General features: G+C 39.9%; 1 protein-coding gene across 7 annotated transcripts in view; it reads right to left on the bottom strand.

Annotated features, from left to right (window-relative positions):
- Positions 1–27,400, bottom strand: part of MCTP1 (multiple C2 and transmembrane domain containing 1) — a 277,441-nt gene that overhangs the window by 231,622 nt on the left and 18,419 nt on the right. The window contains exons 1-2 of one of the 7 annotated variants that reach the window (XM_074856038.1): positions 22,626–22,882; positions 22,370–22,422 (exon numbers count right to left, since the gene is read on the bottom strand). The exons of 4 other annotated variants lie outside the window; for them this stretch is intronic. In XM_074856038.1, coding sequence (XP_074712139.1) covers positions 22,370–22,372 — 3 coding nt within the window. In that variant the 5' untranslated portion in view covers positions 22,373–22,422; positions 22,626–22,882. Of the gene's footprint in view, positions 1–18,429; positions 18,563–22,369; positions 22,481–22,625; positions 22,883–26,971; positions 27,065–27,400 lie in introns of those variants that run through there. 2 more of the 7 variants (XM_074856039.1, XM_074856041.1) reach the window with 2 other exon arrangements.

Genomic DNA, 27,400 nt, shown 5'->3' with positions numbered 1-27,400 from the left:
GTCTCCATGCCATCCACATGAGACCAGACGTAGCAATAAAACACTTAACATAATCCAACCAGAAAAGGAATTCAAAGAGCTGACCAAAAACCATCAGAGAGAGTCCGCAGCAGTGACACACGCAATAAGTGGTCAGACTAGTTCTCATTCACTACCTAGTAATTCTGGTTATGATGAATTTCCTACACAAATGTAAGGCAAAGCAAGGCATCTATACAAACCTAAAATGTCAGCTAGTGCTTCAAATAGTTGCTTAATTGTGCTTGCCAGTAAAATATTCCACGAAAGAAAGCAATCTGCTTGTTCTGTTAGAGTCTGTGCAAACCAGAGATGTATAAGCATAGAAGAAATCGAAAATCTGCAAGCAAATTTTAAAGATGAAGTTATTTTCCTATATTCATCCCTCAGGTACTTTTAAACAGCTCACGAGATCTTCTACATTTTCATGAAGAGTATGAATTTATCTAGTACACTAACCAGACTTATTACTTCAAAAATCACTTTGCAGACAGATTTCTATCTTGTTTCAGATGTTCTTATAGCAATTTCATTTTTTTATAAAAAATAAGGAACAAAGAAGAAAAAGTCAGCAACTATAGCAGCGGAAGTTGAAAACCCATGACCACAGTTCTGCTTTTAATTTCAGACAGCATCAAACAACTTATCTTCATAGAATAAACCCCGTATCGCATCCGGCTAGCTGGCACTGGTGGTAAAGCACACACAGCCTTGCAGTCACTTAAGATTTCAGTAGGCACTCAGGGAACAATTTCAGTCATCTGCTCACTGTTGGCATTGAAAGGCACAGATGTTTACAACAGTAAGAATTAATTACTGATGCTTATTAAAGGACTGCTACAGTATGACAATTCTGAAACCCTACACATTACCAGCAAAAGCATTGTCATTCACTTATAAATTACCACTGAAACCACCATAAAAAAACCCCAAACCTTAAAACGCAACAAAAGAAAAAAAAAAAATCCCAACTGTTCATTTGCTAGAAACAGAGGATGGAAATAATGGAAGAGGGGTCAGATTAAAATTCCAGTGTCAGTAGCATACTCTTCTGAAGGATTAACATCTGTGGTTCAGTGAGTCATATTAGTATTATGTTCCTCAAGGAATAGGCTGTTGGTTTAGTCCTCTATGGTTACCCAAAAAGCACATTTGAAATATTTTCTAGAAATACAGCGATAATACAACTTTTCTCCTTTGAAAAGTAAGTCATACTTCACTTTACTAATATTAATCTTCGAGTGACAGGCAATATAAAAGAGCTATTTGTAATCATTCTTAAAGAACTATTTTCTCTGAAAGCCTTCTAGTAAGTTTAATTAAACAGATAATTAGGATGAAGAATCATAACTTACATAACACATTAGAGTTTCTTTCAGAACAATTATATAACGATACAGCTAAATACAACTGAAACAATGACAGAGTTTATTCATGGGTATCACTGCTCCAGCAGATCTCCATCTCCCTCCAACAGGCTTTATGTCCTACAGGAGAGGAAACTAAAGCAGTGGCTGAAGAACTCTCCATCACTAGCGTTGTGTCTTGCCCATAGAAGTGAGGTATTTGCTAACTGGGAAAATACATGGCATCTACCTCTGAGTTCCCTCCCTAGACTAGAAATGCTGAAAGAGTTTTGATTTTTGACTATAAAGCAAGACCTGGTTTAAAACCTGCCTATTTAACATAGTTTCTCCCCATCAGATCCAGTTTCTGATAGGCAGCAAGCTGAGCTCTTCTCCCTGTCCCTTGTTTAACTTAAGGAGGCTGCTGCTAGAGTCCTCTGCCTTCACGCACAGGACCAGCTGCTCAGGGATACAGGGAAGAAGCAACCTTTTACCTCCTATCCACAGCATCAGGAGCATCACTCTCCACAGAGCCTCTGGATTGGGTCAATCCTAATTCTCCCTCATTCAGAAAGGCAGCAAGTGAATGAGTTTCTCCATTTGCACAATGAGATGCTTTTTTACCACTAAAATGCAACGCAACTGTATATATTTAACATACTAATTTATATTTTAGGACCATGGACTTCTTGCACCTACTCCACCACACTTAAGATACATTAAAATGTTCTTGGTGAGCAGAGCACTCCATCCCAGACAGGAGAGCTATTTCCCAGAAGTCTGTCCTGCTGCTCTGAGGTAATCCCCTTACAGCACCAGGGCTAAATAAACACAGCACATTGTCAAAACACAGCTACCTAAATTATACAACAGCATCAGCAAACTCCTTTGGGTAGAGTGGAGAAGACTGGTGGGATGTCTCACTGCTCTCCTGTGTCACGGGAGGCATATGCTCTTCCTCCTCGGTTCTGCAATAAACCATTTCCATTGCTGGTTGTACAAAAGAAATGCAGCTTCAGTTTGACAGCGGCACAGGAAATAACTAATAAAAACATGAAATCACCACCAAGAAGAGACACAGATTTAGAGTAGGCTCTTCCCAATGCCATGTAACTGAAGTGCAGTGAAACAGCAAGTTTCTTGTGTTGTAGCACTTATGTACTCAAACACTTATGTACACTTATGTAGCACTTATGTACCCCTGCATACGAATGTACATGTATACTCGTTTAATTATTTCCAAAATAACCCACATCTGGAAGGGCCAGAAATCTCTCAGTGGAATAATCTAAACTTAAGCACATTAAGTTACTAGCTGCCAAGTTTATATGGTACAGAAGTACTCCTGCTTCTGAGGAAATGCTCCACACTCAGACATTTCTTTCCGTTGCCCTCTGGCAACTCATTAGTTAAAGCCTGCATTCCCGTTGAGTACTGATCTCCCCCGATTAGTTGCATCACAGGAGACAGTCGCCCCCAATACAAACCCGTGGGTGAACACATTTAACGCCTCCTTCACTGCAACAAAGACTTAAAAGAACACTTCTTAATAATCCAACCCAAGCAAAAGGCAATGGAACTGGCGCACCCCCCTGCAAACTGCGGGGTATTGCAACCGCCACAAACACCGGGGATGGAAGACAGAGGGATGCTGCATTGGGAGATACCGGTAACCTGTGACTTGTGCAAAAAGTCTCCGAGGTTAAATTTGAGAGATACAGAAACTGGAGGATCACTGTTAGCAAAGAACATTCCTTTTCTAACAGACTTTTTTGCCTTATTCTTAGAACTCGGAGAAATGTTTGCTCTACTTGTTCCCAACTATTTGACAGAACTCTCAACATTTTAAAAGACTGTGTAAATATGGGCAGGTGAAATAACTGTTACAGCACATACTCCATTTGTCACCTCAGATAATGAATATACTTGAAAAGAGAAATAACATCTTGACTACACATTTTGCACACTACAAGAACAATAATATAAACATAAACGACCAGGATCTGGAACAGATCTGCTTTCAGAAACTGATTATGTGATAAATCAGATTATATAGAAATTAGTAACACAAACATGCATATACACATTTTTTGTGATATTCTTGAATTTTAAGAGATCATGTACCTCTTCCTTCCTGGAACTGAATATTAGCATTCATTTTGGGGAATTCCTTTCATAGATAACATCTGCTGAAGAATTATTTCAAAGGCTTTCATCCCCCCCACTGCATTATCCTTAAAAGAAATATAAATGTCCTAGCTGTCATACATAAAGCTGGAAATGTCTCAGTAGTTACACATAAATCTGAAAATATGTGCTACACATGCATTTTTTGAAAAGCAATGTGCATTTGTTGAAGGTTACTAACTAGACATTATGTTTAATATAAACTACTTTTAAATTAACTTTAAAAATACAGAACCAAAATTCCTCTGAAGCAGCATAGGCAGAATAATGTTTGCTTCCAGGGAATGACCACAACAGAATTACTATAATTCAGTGCAATTCACTATTTTCATTATTTATCTATTCAACAGAGATTCTGAATACACTTACTGAGTTTGAGTAAAAAATCAGCAGGATCAAAAATACCTCTCGGGGTGAAGAAACAACAAGGGCCTACTGTCATTTGGCACCAGATCCATGCAACTCTTCCCTTATGTGCTTAAAATTATGTAACTGTTAAATAAAGCATTTTACTAGACTGAGCTCAAAGTCATAAATTAAACTTCTACAGTGCAGGGCTTGCCTCATTTAAAAAAATATTTTGAGACTGTAGTCCACCTAATGAAGGAAATTTGTACTGCACTTCGTTTTGGATGCTGGTACACTGAAAAGTTCAGCATTTATTATTATTTAAACAAGTTCACAGTTTTCCAAAAGCGGAATCAAGATCCCTAATCTTGGCAGAAATGCCACCAGTTTTCAGCGTGATGCACCTTGCAGTGGCAGCAGCTGGCTGAGATTTAACTCGGGCTAGCTGGGTAGCTCAGCTGCGGAGCCAAACTTAGCCCCAGCTGAACAAACTGCCTCGAGAACCTGCAGCAGTAACTTGTGCTGGTTAACACAAGCAGAGAGCATTACCGTTAAACCACAATACTTGCTAGAAAAACTGATGGTTAATAATTAACTCATCTTTAGCACTAGGATATTGATGAGTAAGGCATGCTATTATCATAGAAACAAGCAGAAAGACAGGTCTTGGTGAAACAGTTTAAGGGAGTGAGTGGCAGCAGCCAGGTTTCCCAGCAGGTGGATTAGCACCCTTCCCACAGAAACCCATTACCTGTTAACGCTGCTGGAATCTGCACAAACAAAACACCTTTATCACAGAGCACAGGGAAAGTGTAGGAGAAAAAGATTTAGAAAAAAAAACTTAAAATATCATTAAACACCAAACAGAGAAGCAATTATTAAATTATTGTTAGTTCCTACAAACGTATGAACAGGAATATTCTGACAGAAAAGTTCACACAGGCTCTCATCAGAAGCAGATCATACAGTTATTTACTATTTAAACCACTTACTGCTGTTGGCAAGGCTCTTTTCTTCATACATCTCTGTAAGGCCCAGCAAACCTTTCTGGAAGCGTGCATGTTACTCGTGCGTATTCGTAACACTGCTGCTCCCTTTACACGCTGCTTCCCACCTTGTTCAGATCTGTAGCCGGGGTAAATACATTCACTTATCTCTTAGGGAAGAAAAACTAAGATTAACTCCAGCCTATGGAATTAAAATTCAGCAATATACTCCCAGCACCACGCAAGTGGTGTTTGTCTTGAGAGCAGAGCAGGTTCAAGCTCTGTTGTTCATGCTCCGCTCAGATATCTGACTTCTTGCTAGGTTCTGGCTGCTCCACGGCAGCTGTGACCTTCAAAGAAGCTAAACTTGGCAAGTGAGCAAAAGAGCCCACCTAGGAGATGGAGTTTAGACACAGTGCAGTCCAGTCAGACAATGGAGTGAAAAACTCCCTGCACAACTTCCCTCCCGCGGGTGTATTTTTTTTTTCTGAAAAATACTTTACAAAAAAATATTGTAAAAAAATGCTAACACAGAAATTAGATCCCTGAAAAAGCTCTTCATAAACAGACACATGGTTGTCAGGTTGTATTTCCACTTCTTCCAGCTGGCAAAACAGCAAAACCATAACTGCAGTGCTGGGCTGATGCGGATTTCTTTATTTCTAGAACAGTTCACTCAAAACGCGAAGGTGCAGACAGTAATGAACTCTGCCAAATATAATTCTGATTTTCTGACACAGAATTCCACCTTGCCCTGTGCTCTATCAGCAAATGTGCACACATGGCCACTAGCAGGTGAAGAGCCACACATCTTCCACCAAGGGACGGTTCTGAGCTCTACACATGTATCACTAAAGCACTTTTAGGTATGCTTTGGTGGCAAACAGTGTGCTGAACGGGGATCTATTGCCACCTCTTCTGAATGAGCTGTTCAGGGGAAATTGAACAAATAAGGTATGTCGTGGCTTCAGAAACAGGAATCACAGACATTTTCCAGCACTTACCTGACACTAATAAGTGAAAAACACGAACAAATAGGGACTCAGCTCACACAGATCTGAGCTGATACAAACAGGAATTCAGGCAGATAAAAGCAGTGCTGGAAATTTAACAAGTACTCCCAACCTGAAGAATGTCTGTTTATATTACTCAGGTTAACGTTCCAGTCTTCAGGGTCCCAAATGACTTCAAGTACCCGGGGATCTTTTGAATCCCTGCTCCTGTTTGGTTTTTGGGGGGCAGTCTTTTTTGAGCATTAATGGAAGAATTCAAAGAAAATGCCCTTACATTTGTTTTAAAGCTAGGTTATTTTCCTTCCTGTTGTTTTTCTACATGTTGATCTGAAAAACCAAATAAACAAAAAGCAAAAAACATGAAAGGTGTTTGAGTTCACCCTTCTAATGAAGGGTCATTAGTAAGTAGCAGATTAGTTAGTAGCATGAAAACATTATTTTGCACATCAAAATTCCAAAGGAGTTTGAAATTTATTTTAACAACAAAAGCAGAGTCATGTTTGGAATTCTTTGCCCTTATGTACCTGTACAAAAATGTGCAAAATATCTCCCATCTCTTGGAATATATTTTATAATCTGAAGTCAGGAGGGAGATGTTCAGAAATGTCGCTTTTTTAAAAACACAGTTTTAAAACTCCAAGGTTTAGGGCATAGACTTTTTTCCTCCTGTGTCTATCATTTCCTGCTTCTTGGTTTTAATGTGTTCCAATCTATTTATTTGTTTTTAATTGCAGTTCTTGCTTTATAATAATATCCACTATAATAATATCCATAATATAATAATAATATCTACGAATAAATGTGTTTGCTGGTGTTTTCAAATCTAAATAATTCTGCAAAATAAAGCAGTAAAAACTTTGCTTCCTAACACATAAGAAAATGCTTGAAGGAGAAAAAAAACCCCACACTCTCTGCGCTTTTTAAAATAATTTTTCTTCTTGGGCTCACAAGACATTAGCATACCACATACTTATTTTTAGGCATTTATCTTCAAGTACATGAGTTCTCCTTTTTTCTATTTCTTCCAAAAATTTAATAATGCATAGTACCAGAAGGTATGACGGAATTTTCTGATCTTCGATTTTATTGATTTTCCAGAACTAGAGGACACTATTTGCTATTCACTGGTGAAGTAAATCCTCTAGATTTCTGCTTCTTGCTCAAGCATAGTGCAGGTGAAAGTGAAGCTATAAGCGTTATTTTTAATTCTTTTTGCTTTTATTTGGATTTTTTCTTCTTTTTTAGCTATCTCCTTTAAATCCTTCAGGACACAGCAGGAACTCTCCTAAAGCTGCATACATCAGTCTCTGCCTCGACATTACCAAAGTTTATATCAATACTGCTTTTGCCTTCCCTGCTCCCCTTTCTCTGCACTTTCTTTGTTCAGAAACCTCAGCCTCCCCCATTGCCAGGATTTCCTCTGTAGTTTAGTGCTGTTGCTTACTAAATCTTGTCTACTTAAAGCTTTCCTAGAGAAAAGGAACTCCTGGTGTTGCATTAGCACATCAAAAAAAGGTGACGAAATTGGAACACCTGCCCCTCTCCCCCGCTCCCGTTCAGAAATTTCTGAGTCCAAGACTAATGGAGACTGGTAGTAGGATTTACCAGAATAAACTAATTATTTATTAAAGATCAAAGCTCTTTATTTCTGTTGGCTTTGTCTTGCTAAATGATCACATGAAAATATTATAGGGAGTTTGTACCTTGAAAACCAAAAGAGTTACCCAATTTTGTTGCCTAAATTAAGGCCAGAAGCAGGTACCAAGATGTCAGCTGTAAGAACAGCTTCCAAGGACCACTCCAGCATCTCCCCCCACCACTACCATACTCCCCCCTATTCACTGATTGGTCGTATAGTGTGTATATGACACACAGTAAATTTGGGATACAATATTCCATTGCTTTAATCCAATGCTGGCACGAAAACTGAGTTCCAGCATTATCTTTACTTAACTTGAACATACATGCCAAATATTTTATCAAAATAGTTATCCCAAATTTTGATTACAAATACTAAAAATTTTTGCCTTTTACTTGATACATTCTAATTCTGCTAAATTGATACATGGTAGGATTTATTATCCTAATGATAAAGAAACTCCTTCACGTCAAATTATCCGTATAACAGTATCTTATATGCATCAGATTCTAAGTCACTAAAACTCATTTTGCCTTTGCATTTGAAAAGCCAAATATTTCATGCATTGTAACACAATTAAAACCCTTAATAGCAGTTTCAATTTAAGATTTACAATATTATTCCATTTGATTTAGATGAATCTTCAGTCTGAACTGCCCCATTTACTAAGTCTAATGCAGTTTGTACATTGTCGTCATGATCTATCTCACGTACCAAATTTCCCCCATATATACAGGTTTATATATAAACATATACATATACGCACATATGAGTTTATAACCCATATATAGTATATAACCCATATATGAGTTTACATAAATGGTACTTAAATGATTAAACATCATTTAAACAATGATTAAACAAATGTTATTAATGGTAAATGTAGTCTTCAGTGTCCTGGTGGGGCTCTACAGTAGGCAAACGCTGACACATACCCATGTTGAATGTGGAAATTCCTAAATTACAGTTATGAAATGTATCTATCACTCAGTTTATCCACACACAGATCCAATGTGTGACAGAAGAGTTAAAATCCCTTCCCTAGGACAGAAAACAAAAAAATCAATGGGTAACTCCCAGCCATATCAAGCCCTAGCTGACACCAACTGCGTCTGAACTAATTATATAGCTGCCTAAACATTACTTTTTATCAGCTGCTCAAAGAAAGAACATGCAATCAGACTTAAGCCATGAAACCTGTGTCTGGATGAGCATTCAGCTGCTCCATGTATACCAAGGCAGACAAAATCTTGGTTGTGCCTGCCAGAGAGGCAGGTAATGCTGCCAGCACAGACGAAAGTTCTTCTTCAATGCTGCAGCTCAAGAACAGTGCTGCATTCAAGTTGACTAATTTTGAGAGACTGAAATGTCCTATGACTGCCTCAAAGCTTGCTTGTGTCTGTGCAAACCTCCAAGAGAAGCTGCTGCGGCCTGTGAATTGATCTGGGGGATGTCGCCCAGAGAAGTGGGAGTGTATTGAAGGATGCACCCCCCCACTTCTTTGCAGCTGCATTGTCCGGACTCTTTAGACAAGCCTCAAAGGGGCAGAGGTGTGCTGAGCTGGCCCCATCCTGTAGCCATTTGTGGCTCTATTGTGTAGGCCAGACCCCATCCATGCATTAAGAGGCAAACCTTCCTGCCCTGAAGCCAGATGCAACAAAACTTGCGGAACCAGAGAAAAAAAAAATAAAGGTGGGCAGATATGCTCATCAGCAGATACAATGAACTTAAAAAGGCAGCAGAAAATGTTGCTCAGTGTGCATCCACCATCGAAGAACTGAAGACTGAGGACCAACAGGACGCCGCTGGATCCATGGTGGTGACTATTCTTGCAGCCTTATCCTGCATCCTTGCTTTATTTCTGTCTTTTCCTTTCATTCTGTCCTATCGCTACCCCTCTTCACTTTTTTAATAATAAAAACCTGGTTTGGGTATACGGCATTTGACCTCATTTGTGTCTTAATCTCGCTCTTGTGATCATATCGAAACCCTCCCCGACACTGGATCAGGACACTAATAAACATTGGCTTGTTTAGAAAAGGTCGCCATGAAAATTTTGCTCTCTGCATACCTCCAAGGAGGCTGGACCTTGCACCAGAGTTCAAGTTCTCTTGCTAGAAGGATTGCAAGATGATAAAACCAACGCCCCTGTGTATGATTATGGGCTTCATCCTTGGGGGAAAAAACAAGGCAGGGGGAAGCCAACGCTAAAAGAGCACGTTCCCAGAGAGACCCTATAAAGACCAGGAACACAGCACTCTCTCTGGCACCCCAACAATCACCTAGAAAGACTGCATTACTTGGCAAACAGAAAAGGGAATACCTTCCACTACTACCCTGCTCCTTCTTGGAGCTTCACACTACCAGATTGCTCTGCCTCTTCACCTCTTTCCTACTCTTCCTCCACTCTTTGCTCCTGATAAAGGATATTCATCAAACAAAAAGTATGTGAAAACATCCCTGAAACTGTAAACATCAATTTAGACCTACTTGGTCTTCAAAGTTTGTAAGAAAAACCAAGTTTTTAAGGAAACGGGTATCTAGAATAGCTATTCAGAGAATTCACTAAACGTTAAATTATGATCCACTAAAAATCCTGATTAATGCTTAAATGAGAGCTTTAAAAGATAAAAATTTGCAATTGTTAAAAATCTCAGCCTCTCAAAAGTTTTATGTGAAATTTGAAAATACAATCAACAGAAGCTGGTACGGTGGCTTCTTCTTTCACATCAGTTTTGCATAATCCCTCCACTGATGACTTCTTTACAGTGTTAATTAAGCTGTCTGTCCTTTAATAATGCCTCGATAAAGTGTGTCGATCTTTATCTTACACTTTATGAGACAGAAGGTCAGGAGACATGACTAACACCAGAACTTGACCATCTAATGCACATACCTTGCCTCACCTAAATAGCAAACTCAAGTTTAGAGGGTTAGAGATCATCACAGCCGCAAGCCAAGCGTCCTGTGCTAAAACTCAGCAATAGTCCAGTAGCATATTTTAATGGATAATAAGCAAATATTTTACTAAACACTGCCTCGTTTTCTGAAGAGGAAAGCAAAAGTATCCTTGCAAAAGAAAAAAGCAAAGTCCTGTTCCAGTTCCCATCTTGCTCATTTGCAGTTTGTCACAGCACTCCGCACCTGTGTGCGACCCACAAGGTATGAAGAAAGATCACAGAACTCCAGAAGCCATCAAGGGACGGCTCCGTCGGTGCTCCCATCTTCCGTCTGCTGGGAGATGGACAAAAATCGCTTCTGCTTTGTAGGTATCTTTCCGCCTTAATTTCTTAAGTAGTATCTGGAGGTTTCTTATGCTGATTCATCCCTACACTGGCAGTAGTTTTCGATTTTGTGGTTGAGGAAGTTGCTTCTTTCTGGTTTGTGCCATGCAGACCTATTTCTGACCTTTCCCAATAGCCTCAGTTTGTTAAAAAACTTAAAAAAAAATTCACTACTTTTGCCACCTCCCTCGCTTAATATGTATTTACCTAAAAATGTAGTTGCCATAATTTTGCAACTGATGTAATGAAAAGAACAGGAAGAATTCATCTACAACCGGAAATGCCTGAATTACCCAAAATTCCAGACAATACAGGTTTGCCATGCTATGCCTACTAGCAACAGGTGGGATAATTTCAAACTGCAGTTTGTCAAAGCCAGAGGGGTTCACAAGGGTATTTTCTGGTTTTTTTTTTTAACAAAGCATCCTCTGGGAAGTTTTCCAGTCTAGATGGGCAAGGGGTGACATTGGTGACATCTGTAAAGCCTAGAATTTAGCAAGTCTGGTGCAGTCCAAGAGGAAATGCTAATTTAAATCAGTGTACATGGTTACCAGAAAAAGGACAAGTCCACTTTGAAAAACAATTTTTATCCTCCATGTCAGCTCATGCTCACTTGCCTCTGGTATGCTGCCCATGTTTGACAACTGTATGCACCTTTTTCCGAGGGTATGCAAAGATAACAGCATTAACAGCTGCTTGCCGTTGAAGTTAAGCTCCTTAATTGTAAGAATTTTTGTTCTTACAGTAAGACTTACAAAAAAATAGAATATTTCATGCAGTGTGCTTTGCCGCTCTCGGCTGCCCCCCAGAAACATACTCTACACTTGGAAAGCACGTTGAGGAAATACAAAACTAGTATCTGAAACAAATAAGCCTTTGTCAGGGATTAAAAGGCTACATTAAATGCTATTCTACGACGGTAGTTTGAAAAGTAATTTTTCTACTTCAACCAAAGATTTGCAGTAGCCAGACTGCAGCACGCACCCCGTTTCTTTTATCTGGTTTCTGCTGTAAGTAGTTCTCAGGGATCTCACCAACAGTCCCATGGCTAGTCACTCACAGGGGAGGTTCTCCAAATTTCACCCCTTTTCCTTCTGCCTACTTCAGGACCACCCATATTGCCTCAGTACTCAACTGACCCATTCCTCCACCTGCACTGATAAAACCCAATCTTTTCATTTCTTGTTTATCCAAAGTAACACAGAACTTAGAGGTTCTGATTAAAGTAATGAAGAAGGTCTGCACTCATGACTTAAGCTATCTTCCAGTTTCTCCTTTCTTAGGACATGCCCATACTTTCCTCAGGATGTGCACAGCCTAGTATAGAGATCTGAAGTACTTTGGCAGGACTACAGCAACTCGAGAGTAGGAGACAGTATAGCTATATCCATGAACAAGTCCATTAGTACTTTTCAAGGCAGGACTTTTTTTTTATTGTTTTTCCCCAGACATGAGCATGTATCAGAGTAAATGATTGTTTCCACTGTGTAGTAGCATTGGGGGTCTCTGTCCTGTGCCTCACTGTACAGGAAAACATTATGTCCCTACTTATCTTACCACACCACAACAGCCTCTGGGCCTTATCTGCAAAAACTGCATGGTGCACACCTAGATCAGTAATTTTCAACAGAACTAAATCTCACCATTTCATCCTTTGCTGCTTCAAATATCCAGCTTCATTTTTAAGGCAGAAAACATATTTTGACCAATTACCACCTTATTATGTCTACAGTTAAAGAATAGTGCAAGACCCAACCATTTATGTCACTGCTCCTTTCCCTAGATGGACAGATTGAAGCAAGAGTTAACCCCTTGAATTTATACCACCCACAACACCAGAGCAGTTTGGCAAATGAGTCATATTCATGGATACAATACAGATGTCTTCCAAGCTCTCCACCTTACTATACAGCAGCCAGAGTCAACTGTCACTTTGTAAAGTATCACAATTATTTTTTGGTGCTGGAAATAGTGCAGCAGCATTTACAGAAAGCAACTAACTACAGCTGGTCCCATGGCAATCTGTGTTATATATATATATATATATATTCTGTACACATAAGCAAGGTATACATAAAAAAAATATATACATCCTATAAAGTAACTGGAAAATGTACCCCCTTGATGTGTAACTAGTGATCCTGAAGTGAAAATACCTCGTAATTTACAAATCAGATAATGTTGCTCAAAACCCCTGGGAAAAACACAGCTGTATTGTGCTGAACAAACAGCTCAAATCCAGAAAGAAGAGCACGACCTCATCAACATCTCCATCTGACCTGGCTCACTGAGATATCTATTTTGCTAGTTTCAATTACACTACATACAAAAAATTGTTCGTGGCCAGCTGCTATCAACTACAATAAGAAACATGGCATTATTTTCCTTTTTCCACCATGTGAAAGATCTGTTAACATCTGAAGACATGCAAACCATCTTAACCTTTAAAGGAACAAAATAACACAAACATTTTGACTCAGTAGATAAAGGAGGTCCAGTATCTGGTGCTAGAGATAGTTATAACAATTTTACACTGTTAAGTCTGATTAAAAGGTTTATTTTTATTTTTCAAAAATAACATTCCTTCCCTGCAACCTCTTTGCGGTTCAAAATTAGTCTGCACAAAAAAATGCAAAACAACCTTGTATCACAGGCACTAAAGAGACAGGTAGAAGATTAAACCATACATCCTTTTCTCAGACTCCCTAGAACATACTAGGTGAAATATGCCTCCAAAGCATCAAAAGATGCACCTTCAAATGCTAGGCAAAAGAGACCAGAAGAAGTAGGTAGAGAAATATAGGTTTTCTGTTCTACTGCTTTGATTTGCAGTACACTTGAATCTTTTTGGAACTCTTCTTATATTCAGCAAGAAGATAAAGCTGACAAAAATTCAATGAAGGCTCCTAGTATCTGAAAATAAAGTGACAGCTGCAGCCAACCTCAAAAAAAACAACAAACTTGCCACTCTGAAGCCTTAAGATAGCCTGGAAATCTTCAACTCCACAGCTGATCAATACAACCAACAACATTTCTTTCATTCAGTCCTTGGCCTAAACATGCACCATAGTCTATGAAGTGATTTATAAAGTTTTTAAAATCTAAATTATTCAGTTACTTTCACTGTATGAAGTTTCTGAGCAACAGTCAGGAGTGAGAAGGAAGAAAAGAACGAGGTTAAGGGGACACTGAAAAGGAGTTTGTATCAGCCACTAACCTGACCAGCTCCCTTTCCTTCACGCCTGATCTGTTCTCGAGCTCAGCTTCTCTATTAAAACAAGTTAATCTCTGGTCCCTCTATTAATACTCGTCGCTGCAAACGTGGTATTTATGCAGACACCAGTAAAAACAAATGAACAGAAGTAGCATTTTGCTTGGATGTTATTTGAGATAGAGAGTCTATCCTCTGCTTCCACCACTCCCGATCACCAGGAAAGGGCAGCAAAGGACATTTTGCAAGCTCCACTGAAGCAGGAGGAACTGACTGCACGCCGGAGCTGCTGGTCTTTCTCTGACTCCACGCGTTCTGCTCCCTCATCAGCAATCCTTTCACCCTCCTCAGACTGAATAGGTAAAGTTGTCTTGCTCAGCAGTTCTACCTCCTCTCCCTTCTCACTGATGTACATACAAGTCCCTTAAATATTTTTGACTGATTGTGGTTTAATAACTGTCTCTTTGCTGACCTATATTAACTGACCGATGAAAACACCCTCAGCCCACTGCAAATGCAAAATAAAATACGCTCTAGTAACCTCACTGCTGCAGCTGCCTGTACTCATTCCCCAGTTTTCTAACAGCATAATGGTGATTTTCCAAAATATGGAGGTAGGCTTTTTTTTTCTTTAGGGTACTTGCTTCGTTGAGTGTTGCCTGCACTTGCAAGCATATGGCACTGTCATGATGAACGATGCAAGGCCTCAACAAGGCTTGTGGCTGACTGCGATCCGTGGGCAGCCACGAGCCCTGGGGAAGCTGAAAATTCAATAGCAACACTCGATGTGGTTAAATGAAAGGGAATTTTGATATTTATTAGCCAAAGCTGTGAAAAGTACAACCCTAGGGACTCTTGACAAGTGCCACATGACTAAACTGAACACAAACACAGCAGCTAGGAACCGATTTGGATGTAGCTGTATGTGTGTATGGCAGAAGCAGTCATAGAGGCAGAAAGCCAAGGTGACGGCCAGTAAAGATTTGGGAAGAGTAATGGCTAGCAGAGCTAGTCTGAAATTATAGGTAAGGAGATTGTCTCTTTTTTTTCTTTTCTTCCTCATACTTTGTCCAGGAAAATGGAAGGGCAGAAGGGATTGTTGTACATTCTTTATAAATTAACAGTATCTTACCTGAAAAACACTTGACTCAAGAGTTTTCCTACTAACATCCCACAAGGCTCCAAGCCATGGATAGCCGTACAGGTCTAAAGAAGGGCAGAATTTGTATTGTATCAGGTTTTTTTAAAACTATTAAAAAACATTCTAAAGCTGAAAACAAGCTTAAGACCAGAAATTTGTACTGTCTTACTTCTGTGATGCCCACTATTCTGGTCTACGAGCACCTACCAACTACATGTCTTCCATTTACAGTGTTATGTGTAGACCCTGTACAAAGTGTGCAATGGCCTGAAGCATCATACATGGTATGTATACATGCCCACATACTCACTTGCATTATCTGCACAGCTCAGTGCGTATGCAGGGAACCCAGCAAGCACACAGATAAAACACAGGCCATATGATAAACAGCAGCATATTTTTTTTGTTAAATGCTGTGCTTGCATATATAAATCTATCCCTCTACAGTTTCAGGAGTCCTAGCAGCTCACATTCTTATTATGCATGGCTGCACTGTGATATTTGTGTTATTTATAAGTTTTATTGAACTTTTGTTTCATTTTTCCCCATAAATCACTTTAACCTGAATAGTTCTAGTTTTGTTTCCTTCCTGTCTCCTTCTTAACAAAGTCATTTCACGCTTTAAGATAAATCAACCAAGATAAACCAACCAACCGCTAACACCTTGTTAAGAAAAAAAAAGTAAGACAATAAACCAAAAACCTCAAGAGCTAAAAAAAAATCAGAACCTAACTGGCTTTAACATATCTTTAACATGATCACACGCAACAGTTTAATACCACTGTACAATCTAATCATTCGTTAATGTTAGTTTAGTTAATGATTACAAATATTTAACTTAAGCAGTTAATCTGCAGCATCTGTAGCTTTGTGTTCAGAAATCACCTAAGAGACAGAAAAAGTGGCTGTTCACCTTTGACATATTGCCACTATCAGTTTGAAGGATTGTATGAACCTCAAGCCAGCACTCTAACTGGGTCCTTATGAACCAGCACTTTAACTGGACTTTAAAGAAAGTGCTCATGTGCTTAAGCATGTGAGGCCACTGTGCAGAAGGAAAATTTTGAAACTACTTACAAATACTTTTGAGATTTCCTATAAACAGGGTTTCTACCAGCAATCCCTCACGCTCGCTCTCCTCCTGCTTAGCTGAGGAAATCCTCTAACACGTGTGGTTTAAAACCCTTTTTTCCCCCCTTCAGAAAGCTGGAATTCCCTTCTGTCCCCCTCCACGGCCCAGGGATCAGAGTGTGAGGAGTGGAGCCCTGGCAATGTCTCCAGGTTAAGAGTTGGAAATGAATGAAGGATCTGGGCTGCCTGAACCACTCCAGCTTCTGGGTGCGGAGCCGTACGGACAGCTGGGAAGCCAGAACTCCCCCACCAGCAACATACAGTAGCTGGTGGCACAGAAAACTTCAGCAGCTGCATGAGGACTTTGTATCTGCATCCTTAGGACATTATTACCTCTTTTACAAACAAAGACACAGCTGAGACTGCTCCCATTTAAGGTTATACTAGGTGAGAAAAAGTGTTCTAGCATGAAAAGTGGCAAAAACGCATCAGTAAGTCCACCCTGATCTGTGTTTTGCTTTTATTTTTCATTCCACTAAATGCTTTCTACACCTCACTCATAAGATTTTCATTAGTATCCTCAGAGAAGACACTAAAATACCTTCAGTCTGTCTACTCACATTCACTCACAGAGTTTACTGTGGAATTTCCTCTATTGTACCACACAGGATCATATGCACCACAGGGTTGTTCGGTGCTAAAGATGCCTCGGTTTTTATCACAGGTCTCCTGATATTCTGAGGTTTTCTTCAGAGCTCCTAGAATCAATACATCACAGTGAAATACTAAACCTTTAGATAAAAAAAGGTATTTTTCTTTTTTTTTCTTTTTTTTTTTTTAATAACCATTGCGCTCTTAAGTCTGAAGGTTCAGGAGAAATGAATGTTTCCTGAAAGTCAAAAGGAAGCCTCAGAATGCATCGAAAATAAAACGTTAGTTCACTCTTTCAGTTTCTAAGCTTGTAACTCAAAGCATGAGTCATTCCCAAACACTCAAGGACGGCAGTACAACACTGCAGTTCTAGATCAATGCATGATTACCTTTTTCCACCCCAAATCAGTTCTAAGAGCACTCATGGTGCCTGCAGTGGTAACTCGACGTCTAAATCCATCCTGTAGCAGGATAGCACCTTTGCTCCATGTATTTCTAGGTAATTCTCTTGGTATGACTTTTCCCAGCAACTTACTCAGTTTTAGTGACAAACATGTAAAAAACGTTTAAGAGGAATGCTCCATTTGTGTAACAGTAAGAAACCTGACACCTCTCAGCACCACTAACATGGTGACTGTGCTCCACAATACACCTTGAACAATTACTTTGCACACCCATACAAAGCAGCTAGTCCACGGACACATAAACAGCAGGAGTTTACGTATTCTGGGGGGAGTGCGAGAACAACTTTTAAATATAGAGCGAATTTTAAGACCAGATTCTCCAGAATGGTGAGCTGAATGTGCTGCAGGATCTGTCAGACAAAGGACACGGAGATCGATAACTTTATACCATGTTGGCTCGGGGCTAGCCACACCAGCCACGCTGCTGCTTCAAGCACTCCTCAGATCAAGTTGCAGCCTGATTTCTGGGACAAGAAGAGCACTGAGGAAAGCAGGGTTTGCCAGCATACACAGCTGCCTGTGCACCTTTTTTTCCTCTGCAAACATCTCTTGTGCTACAGACTTAGCGGCTGACAGTGCCTCGGGCCTTCTGCACCCAGGAATTCCTCACGTGCAGGGAGATGACCATGAACTAGCACGAATCATCCTAGCAGTTTGATCCCATCACAGTACTGTAAAACAGCAGGACTTGAATTTTAAAGACTTTAAGTAACTGACAGTCACAGCCAGAAGTCCAGATTAACAGAGGTACTTTTTTTAAATCAGGATATGGATTCCTCAAAAATGAGATAATGACTTAGAAGTGTCATAAGTACAATTCAGTATTCTATGCTGCTAAAGCCATGTAAAAATCTATCCTGCTGTCCTACAGGAATGCCTGTACCAACTCTTTTCTTCTAAAAATCAATTTCTGGTCACATACTGAGAAGCTCTGTTGTAGGTGCGTGTCCCTGGGAAGGGGAGCAGAGCTGAGGACATACCTAAAAGTCTAGAGGGAAGAGACACACAACAAATTCCTTTTGGCTCTTTCTTCCTCTGCCCTTTCCTCTTCCACATCCACATCCTCCTACCTCCTCACGAGAACTTTTTCAAAACTTCCCGTGCAATATTAGAGCTGGTCCAGATGAACACGTCCCGTGTTAGGGGTGTCAGTGCTTCAAGGTATTGCTGACCGCCGAGCAGGAAGGATATCCTTTGGCCCCACTGTGGTAAACAAAAGAAAATGCTTAAAAAGCATGTCAAGCCTTCAAACAGCCACACAAGACCGTGCAAAGCAGGAACTCAAAGACTGTAAATGGTACTTCTCTTTTTTCATTATGAAACAGTCCTCTGGCCTGCTCCACACACCGACATAGGTACGGCAGAAGAGCACAGGGGACAAGGGGAAAGGCCAGATGGATTTTCCTCACACTTCTCTCCCCTAAGCCCTGGCTGGATCCTGGTGGTCACTCACATACGGGAAGACAGAGACCTCTCCTAGACTGAATTTAAATGGAAGCTGCAGAAAGAGGAGGAAGCAGCTTGGGATGCACTGAGTGGGGAAAGAGACCCAGCCCTCCCCTCGCTGCTACAGCGTTACTCTTTCAGCTGTTGAAGGAGACTTTTACCAAAAAAAAAAAAAAAAAAAAAAAATTCAGCACCTCTGCAGCAGTGAAACACTTCCACTGAAGTGTATCTGTTGTCTGAAAAGCAGATTCATCACCCGGTGTGCAGTTATCGCACACTCAGGACAGACATTGCTCGTTTATTTTAGGGTTGTGCAGGTCTAGGTGCTCAGTGGCTTCCCACAAATGAAGCACACCAACAGGATTTTTCGCTCTATATTTATACACAAAACTTGCAGAGTTAGTAATTTACCAAGTCCATTCTCTCTAGGATGATTGGTTAGTAATTTACATACAAATGTTGCTGACACAACACTTCTACTACTACTGTGCATGCTCAGGGGAAGGGTCTTCACCCAGGCAAGGGTCTTCTTGACCTACAGGCGTGATGTCTGGTATCATGATGAGGGTAGTTCAGCAAAGGAGACATGGGCCTTGAGTTTGCTTGCCCAGCTGGCACTGTACCCTCTTCAGGGTCTAATTGCTCTGGGATGTCCTTACTCAAAGGTGGCTCCCTACTTGTTCTGCTGATGAGGGATGCCTTTGGCTTTAATGTAGACGAAGGACATCTTTCTTGACCTAAGCATAATATTGCTCTAAAAGTTTAATCTTCAACATATCTACTAAAGTGAAAAGGAAAGCTGACAACATCGAGGAGTATCCACCCCCTGCCACCTTCTTTTTTCAGATGGGTGTGACAGTCCCAAGGTGATGCCAAGGGAACAGCTATGTCAGAGCACATCACCATCGTGCGTGGCACTCCACGTCGTGGTAACCCTGTCCAGAAGACCACTGCACCTCCAGGAGCCAGAGCTGCACACCAGAGCTCATTTGCCACATGGCAAGCGTGGCCAGCTGATAGCAGCAGGGTTACCTGCAGGCAGCTCCCACCTCACACCAGTGACTACAACACCTGCCTGGCCTTGTCTTTGACAGCGCAGCAATGGGTTCTTGTGAGAACATCCTTTTTCTTGGGTAACAGAAAGGATGAATAGAGTTGTTTTCCTACAAGAAAATTCTTTAAGGGCTCAAAAGACCAAAATGCCATGTGATTTTTCCACAGAAAGGATCCCACCCTGGCAGCAGGCCCATTCAGTGCTATACAAGTCAGGGTTCCCAGCACCTGAAGGGATGCAAAATTACTTACACTACCTTTTTTCTTAAGAGTGTTGGCTCTAACAAAGGGCATTTTAAGTGATATTTCACAGAGTGCCATGCTTACTGGTGTCATGACAAACCAGCAGCTACAGGTACAAAACAATGTCATAGATGTCACAACGAAAAACGTTATATTCTGCATGTCACCCTCCTGCCACAAGCTTTTGCCTTCTTATTCTATGCTGCAGTTTCAACACATGAATTGGAGCAGCCACTCTAAAGCTAGTTTTCCTCATAACATAATCTTCCTTCAAATACAGGATGCAAACATTGATAGCAACTGATTAAAGCTTATGATTATATGAAGTATATGAACCAAACTCCTGAGATAATTCCCCATTTTTCTATCCATTACTGCTTTGCCTTTTCACTAAACAGTTAGCTGTATTAAAGGAAAAAAAGAAAAAATAAAAATCCCTCTGCAACCCCTGCTAGCACCAAGGGCTGCAAATTTATTTCTGGGTTAAATTTCCGAAGCAGGAAAAAACATCTTTTGGATTAGCTACAGAATTTTCTAAGAATACTTTTCTTTTTAGGCAGAAGTACTGCCTAACAATGAGTACAAATTATACACAAGATCTGGTGTTTTTCAAATGAATGCCTAAGTCAGACATGTCTGTATTTCAGAGCTTAAACAAGCAGCTTGATTTTTTGAAATTCAGAGCCCTCATCAGCTCCATTTGTAATACAAGCTGCTGAACACTTCTCAAAATCAGGTCTTCTACTGAAATGTTAAAACATGGACATAAAAACTTAAACAAACCACCCCTATTTAAAAAGTGTTGCACGTCTGAACAGGTATCACAGTGTCACCGGGAATAGAGTACATATACTGTCACGTAATTTTTATATGCTTTTTTAAACACTCTGATATTGCATGCATATGCTTGGTGTGATACATTAAAAAAACCACTTTTCTTTTGAGGTATATTTATGGCTTTTTGGTACACACATATCCTTGGTCCAAGGTAAAAACAGTTATTGGCTTCACAGTACTGAAAAGGAGCCACTGCGCCTGTGAGGGTGAATGGGGTAGGCAGTCTGAAAATACTTTCCCCAAGAAATAAAGCTATTTAAAAATAAAACTTCTTCTAAAAAACAACAAAAAAAGGTTTTCATTGTTTTTCATTTGGTCTGCTGCAATCCATTACCACTGCATTTGCTGTGTAATGCTATCTTAAACGAATGTGTAAAAACTCCATGATACTTAGTATTTATTATTTACAACATTCACCTGATACTCTTAAGTATCTGATCACTCTTCAGTCAAAAATAGAAAACCTATGACACCAAACTCTATATTCTGATATATTATTACCATATTCATTAATTAGTACTATAATAATATAGAATGCAAACAAGAAAATGTATCAAAAATATACATACTTTGAGGTTGCTATGCTTAAGTAGTTATCCACTAAAAAACCAACAACATATATAGGTAGACAAGAGCTTCAGTACCTCAGCAACTCCAGCACGCAACTTACCTCGTTTCCGTTTGCAATTAATTTTGCATAACATATCAAGTGACATTTTAAGTTAAAAAAAAAAGGTGTGGGTTGTATTTTTTTTAAAAAATAGACTGTTTAAGTCATAATAAAATAGGGAAGAGAGAAGAAATCATTCACCACAACACGTCACTTCAGTAACAGCAGTGACACCCTAAAAACTAGCTAAGGAACCCATGCACATTTGGGTGGAAAAATGTTCATGCAAGTGAAAGCAGAGTTCCTTCAAAACCCGAGATTCTGAAATTCTGATGAACAAAAGAACATTGTAACTGGTGGTACAATACAGTTACATGAAATTCATGATGCTTAAATAACTATGAAATTGGGGAAAAAAAATAAGACGACTGCTATCTAGTGCAAGTTATCTACAAGAGATTTAACTGTTTCTCTGATATTTTTAGTTCAGCTCTTCCTTACCAGCCAAAGCCTTTTTCCTAAAGCTTTGTAATGAACGTTCACAAAGGAATAAATTAGGGAGATTAATCTAACTGCAGTTCAGCTCTGACCTAAAAATGCAATGATTTTGAATTGATTGCGATGAAACGTACAGCCTTCAGAACAAATCCGCATAGGCCATTGGATAAAAAAAGTCTTAATCTATGTACCTTCTGTTTCTCAATATATAGTAGCTTTGGTCTGTCCCTATTTATCACTCCTCCATATTCTCAGAAGTCTCACTTAACTGTACTCCAAGACCAAAAATGTTAGCTTTATTCCAAATTTCCAAGGCTACCTACCATCACATCTCCAGGTGAAACTCCTCTTCAAAATTAAGCTGTGTATTTTTTTTCTAAAAAAAAATTGCAGCATGGAATTGTTAATTGTTTTTCAATGTTTTGCATACCAAGTGCTTGCAGTTCCCCCCCAATCCTATAAAAAAAACTTCAGACCAAAATTAAATCTGGCTCCGTCTACTGCATTATTAACAGCAATAAATATTGTTACACAGAACAGAATGATCTTTTTGCCCCATTAAAATTAAATAGTAACAACCAACATAAGGGGTGCTCCTTCAGGCCAAATTTTGGCTGCCAAGGATGCGGAACTGCCACTAGAGAAATCTGCAGGCAGATGGAGATCTCCTGGAATCAATCTTCTCCTCCAGCTTTGGCTCTCAGACAAGCCCACCACCAGACATCCTGAAACTGGACCTCAGCGCCAGCAGGATCAATTCACCGGCGAGGACGGAGGCAACGAGAGGACTTCTTGCACTCACACTGAAAAAAAAAAAAGTTGCAAAAAAAGGAGCCGTGTTTGTCTGAGCGTAAGTGCGTGCACTTCTACAGCCGGTAACTACAGAGAAAGGAACTAGCTCCAGCATGGAAGGGAAAATAGACACTAAAAGTCACCAATCGGTTAGAACACAAAGGGCAGTGGCCAACGGGCCCCAAGTTTGCCTCCTCGTCTCAGTTCCCACTACGGTGCAAAGGCAGATTTACTGAGATAACGCTACACTGCTAGTTATTTTATTTTTTTAAATCAGGACTCACTATTTGCTAATTATACTGAAAAGTATTCCCAGAACACCTGACATAGCTACACAAAAAGCAGGTTTTGGGGCAGGTAGAACATACATGAACATGTCACCCAGAGAAGAGGCCCGTCAAGCTGCTCAGTGCTGCTCTAACATTTTCAAAATGGTGCAAAGCAGCACAAACACCTGCCCCTATCACCTAGTGGACACGTTATCAGGATATAAAAGGGCCATGAAAGGCTAGCAACAGCATATAATCCCACAGATGAAAAGAAAGGTGACTCCCAAGTTTCTCCAGGAGGAGAAAGAGATGGACTTTAAAAATAAATCAGTGGTAATTCAGAAGTCTTTTACAGTTTGTCAGTCAGCAGCTGGCTTCTCATGTATTGCTGGGGGGTTGGGGGAGGTACGTTGGGGTGTTTTTCTCCTAGCTTCCAGTGCTAAATCATATTAAAACAGAGATAAATACAAATGTCACCAATATTGTCTTTTACATGCAAGCAACTGAAATTGCCATAAGGCTGTTAATCACGACACAGGTAAGAGAGGCAATCTGACAGTCTAAACAAGGAGACAGCAATATGTTCTCTCCAATAAAATACAATACAAAAAGACATAAAAATTTGAGAAGCTAGATACTAAAAGGGAAAAAAAGCCTCCTCCAAAGGACTAGCTCTCCACGCAGAAGTGGAGGAAAAAAATGAAATGTTTATTGCAGACATCCACCTTTTACAAACACCAAGCTGAAACACATTAAAATGACAAACAGGCTGCCTTCAGCAAAATGCTTTAGAAAAGAAAACTACTCATCCATGACAGACAACCTTCATTTGATGGCAAAGATTATTAAATTGTACAAGGTTTGTCACTTAAATTGTCTACTTTTAGATAATGTGCACACACAGGAAAAAAATATTTAACCATTCCAGCTATAACATCCTAATCAAATACATAAGGACAGTTATCAAGATGTACCTACGTTTACGTGGCAAACACGTAAATTAGGCCTCAATTTTCATTTCTTTGTTTTGAAAGTGATGACAACATTGAAAGTTGAATGTGTTTATGTAACTTTTTTCCTTCTGAACAAAGGTATTTTGAGTAAATGAAGTGTGCAAGTCTCTAGCATTAACACAGGAATAAACACACATGAAAAAACCTATTATTAAGTAGGTGATAACTCTGACTATTAATTGGCTATGCATGCATCTGATGTCACATGTATGCACCAATTCCTAACAGAGCACTTCAGTGGTCATAAATCAAATAAAAATGTATTTTCTTTTTTTTAATACATAGAACTTAACATGCAAAAGAAACAAAGATTATCTCCCATGTCTTGAAAACTGGTATTGAAATGGTAAGACAGCTGTTTCCTACAACCAAGCTTTTCCTTCAGCACAGCCTCTATTTTCTTTCCTCCTGCAGGCTACTAAAAATTTCAGTATCATCTTGCACAAAAAGGTGAACCAAGACCTCTTCCCTAGGCCAATTCTTGCTTCATTTCACATTAAGTACTCTTTACAGAAAAAAAAATAAGACACAAAAAAAACCCCAAATGCCCAAAACAACAACCCTGCGCCAAAAACAATTAAAGCAGTATTAGCATCAATGTTCTTAGGTGATGGATGCCTGCATCTTTAATTTTTTCTTTTACAGTAGCATACCATTAACAACATGCACATAAAATGACTGTCTAGGAAAGACTCTAGCTTCGCAGGAGATGAGAATTTCAGCATTTTCTGTATAGAAAGGCCTGAACCAAGGTCTCCCAACTCCTAGCTGACAGGTTTTACCTGTTATAATACGATGGGCTGAGAGGCAGACACAACCACATTCTTTTCCACCACATGATGTAGACGACAGCTTCCCCAAGTTTCTTGCAGGGATCCCAGTCTCACTGCTGGGCAGTGCCTAAGTGTTCAAAACAAGCTCTTCAGGGCACTTAAAACACAGACCCACCAGGTTTTTTTGGTGCCCCACTTCAGAGGGAAACCTTGCAGGGGCTCTCTCCAACTGCAGCACTTCCAGATGAGCACAATACAGACTCACCTGCCTCTGGAGAACTCTGGAGTCAAACAGAGCTATGTTTAAAGGGTTTGAATGCCTGCTATGAAGGGACTCCTCAGGTGGCAGTTCCTGACTGGTAGAACTAAATGTCTTACCCTTGGTATGGTGCCTGTATCCCTAGAGCATGACTTCACTACACCAAACCCGGCCCAAACTGTGAGCAGGTATAAAGTGTTCCTCTGCCTTGTGTATCACAGAAGTACACCCACTAACACCAGCTGAGGATCTAACCTTATACAAAAATTAATTCCAAGTAATAGAAACGGTCTACACCAAGAAGAGTAATTAATGTAATCAGGTCAGGCGTAGAAGGGAGTTCTTCAACCCATAGTGCATAAGCAGAAGCCACTTAAAATTCAAAACAATTAAAGTGCTAATTAGCTTTTCTTCAATTGCCTGCTAAAATGATATTGCTCCGTTTCATCTGTGTTTCTTCTCTGCCTAGATCAACCACATGAGGAAGAAAGAACAGAAGAAAAGCAGACAGACAGAACTCAGTGTAAATCAGTCTGTCTGCAGCTGCAGACCAGGAGGAGATGGCCTGCAGTAAATCTCCAAGTGCGCAGCAGCACCACAGGACAGGACCACTCTGAAATAGGAAGACCACAATTTCCATGTCTCAATCTAGGACCAGAGGCTGAACATTTCACTGTCAATGCAGCTTTTTACTTCTATCGGGGAAAAAATAAGAAGGGAGGGGGGCAAAAGAGTACAAATGTTCATCATGTATATTAAGCAAGTATGACCTTAAATAGAAGCGTACATTTAAACCACTCACCATATTTTCATTCAGCTAACCCAAACCTGAAGAAATAAAACTCAGAAAGTAAAGCAAATGAAGATAAATCCCACACAATGCAAACAAAACTTAGAATGTGTGGGTGGGGAGGAGGGGGCAAGGAAAGAGAATCACTGAGACTGAACAACACAGTGTTAGAGCTCAGGGGCAACAGGGTTCCCAGGTTATCACAGGCGTGGCAAGCTCTTGGGTGGAAAGGCTCTGGAATAAACTCTGTGTATTACCTGCACACATGTGCTGTCAAGCTGCTGCTAGATCACAGGGGAGAGAAAGGCTGCATTGTTCCATTTTTACAAACAACCCATAGCATTCTACACATAAAAATACCGAACCTTCCCCTTCAAACCTCCCAAGTTCTCCTTTGACGAAAAATATATGTGATTAACTACATCAACTCCTCTGTTTTAGCAGAGCATGGACTGCACAACAAACGATAGTACTAAAAATGTCAGACAGTAGAGCAGCACAGAAAAACCTACAGTTATTTAGAAGTGATATGATATTAAATACAGTGCACACAACACTACAAACTACAAAAATATATCCTGTCAGGATTGGGTCAGAAATGTGATGCCAAATTTTTTTTTTTTTTTTTGCTATCTTACGAGTCTGCAGTAGGCCAAAACAGGTGAGAAATGGTTGATGAAAGATTGCAGATAGCAAATTTTTGAAAGTCTTTTGTAGAACAGGGTTGTTCAAACTCTTGACACAATCTAAAGATGATGTTGCCTATGCAAAAGGTCTGGGTGAGGGAGGCAGTTGTAAACCAAATGTGACCTGTGTATCTCCCGAGTCTCTGCAGGCACTTAGGCTTTTGTTATGCTTGAAGTGTTAGAGATTCTGGGTTTTGATGCTACTCATGTTTGTACCTATGCTTTCTCTTTATGTCACAAGTCCTTATGCAATATTCTCAACTGAACCAAACAAAACATTCTCCTATTTGTCAAATTATATTCCTGACAAACTTTTGGCTCAAGGTCCTGTCTTAAAACTTACCACTGAAGGAATTTCATGAGACACAGCTGAACTTGAAGCAATTCTTATCCAACGCTGACATCAAGTCCGTCAGCATCCCTGGTCAAGTGCCACCTAAACGTAGATACACATGAAGTCTGCATTTTGATTTCCACCAGCAAAGCCGTCCAGATATCCAGGTTTCAGATATTTGACACCACAGAGCTGCTCTGAAGCCCTGCCCTTCTCTGAGCCCTCTCAGTACTTCACAGAAAAAAAAAAATATCTTCTCAGCCAGGCACCCTGGGCAAAACCATAAGGGAGGAATTCTTAGTGTATGCTTACCCTTCAGAACATGAGAGAAAATGAACGTAAAGAGGTAACATACTCTAAACCCAATATCCCATTGTAGAACAATCTCACAATGTAGCTGAGACAAGTTCAAATGCATCCTGTTCTGCTGAATTTGGA

Source organism: Strix uralensis, chromosome Z (assembly GCF_047716275.1).
Source record: "Strix uralensis isolate ZFMK-TIS-50842 chromosome Z, bStrUra1, whole genome shotgun sequence".
Taxonomy (NCBI): domain Eukaryota; kingdom Metazoa; phylum Chordata; class Aves; order Strigiformes; family Strigidae; genus Strix; species Strix uralensis.
Note: the sequence above shows the minus strand (reverse complement) of the source record. Positions and strands in the feature narration are given on the sequence as shown.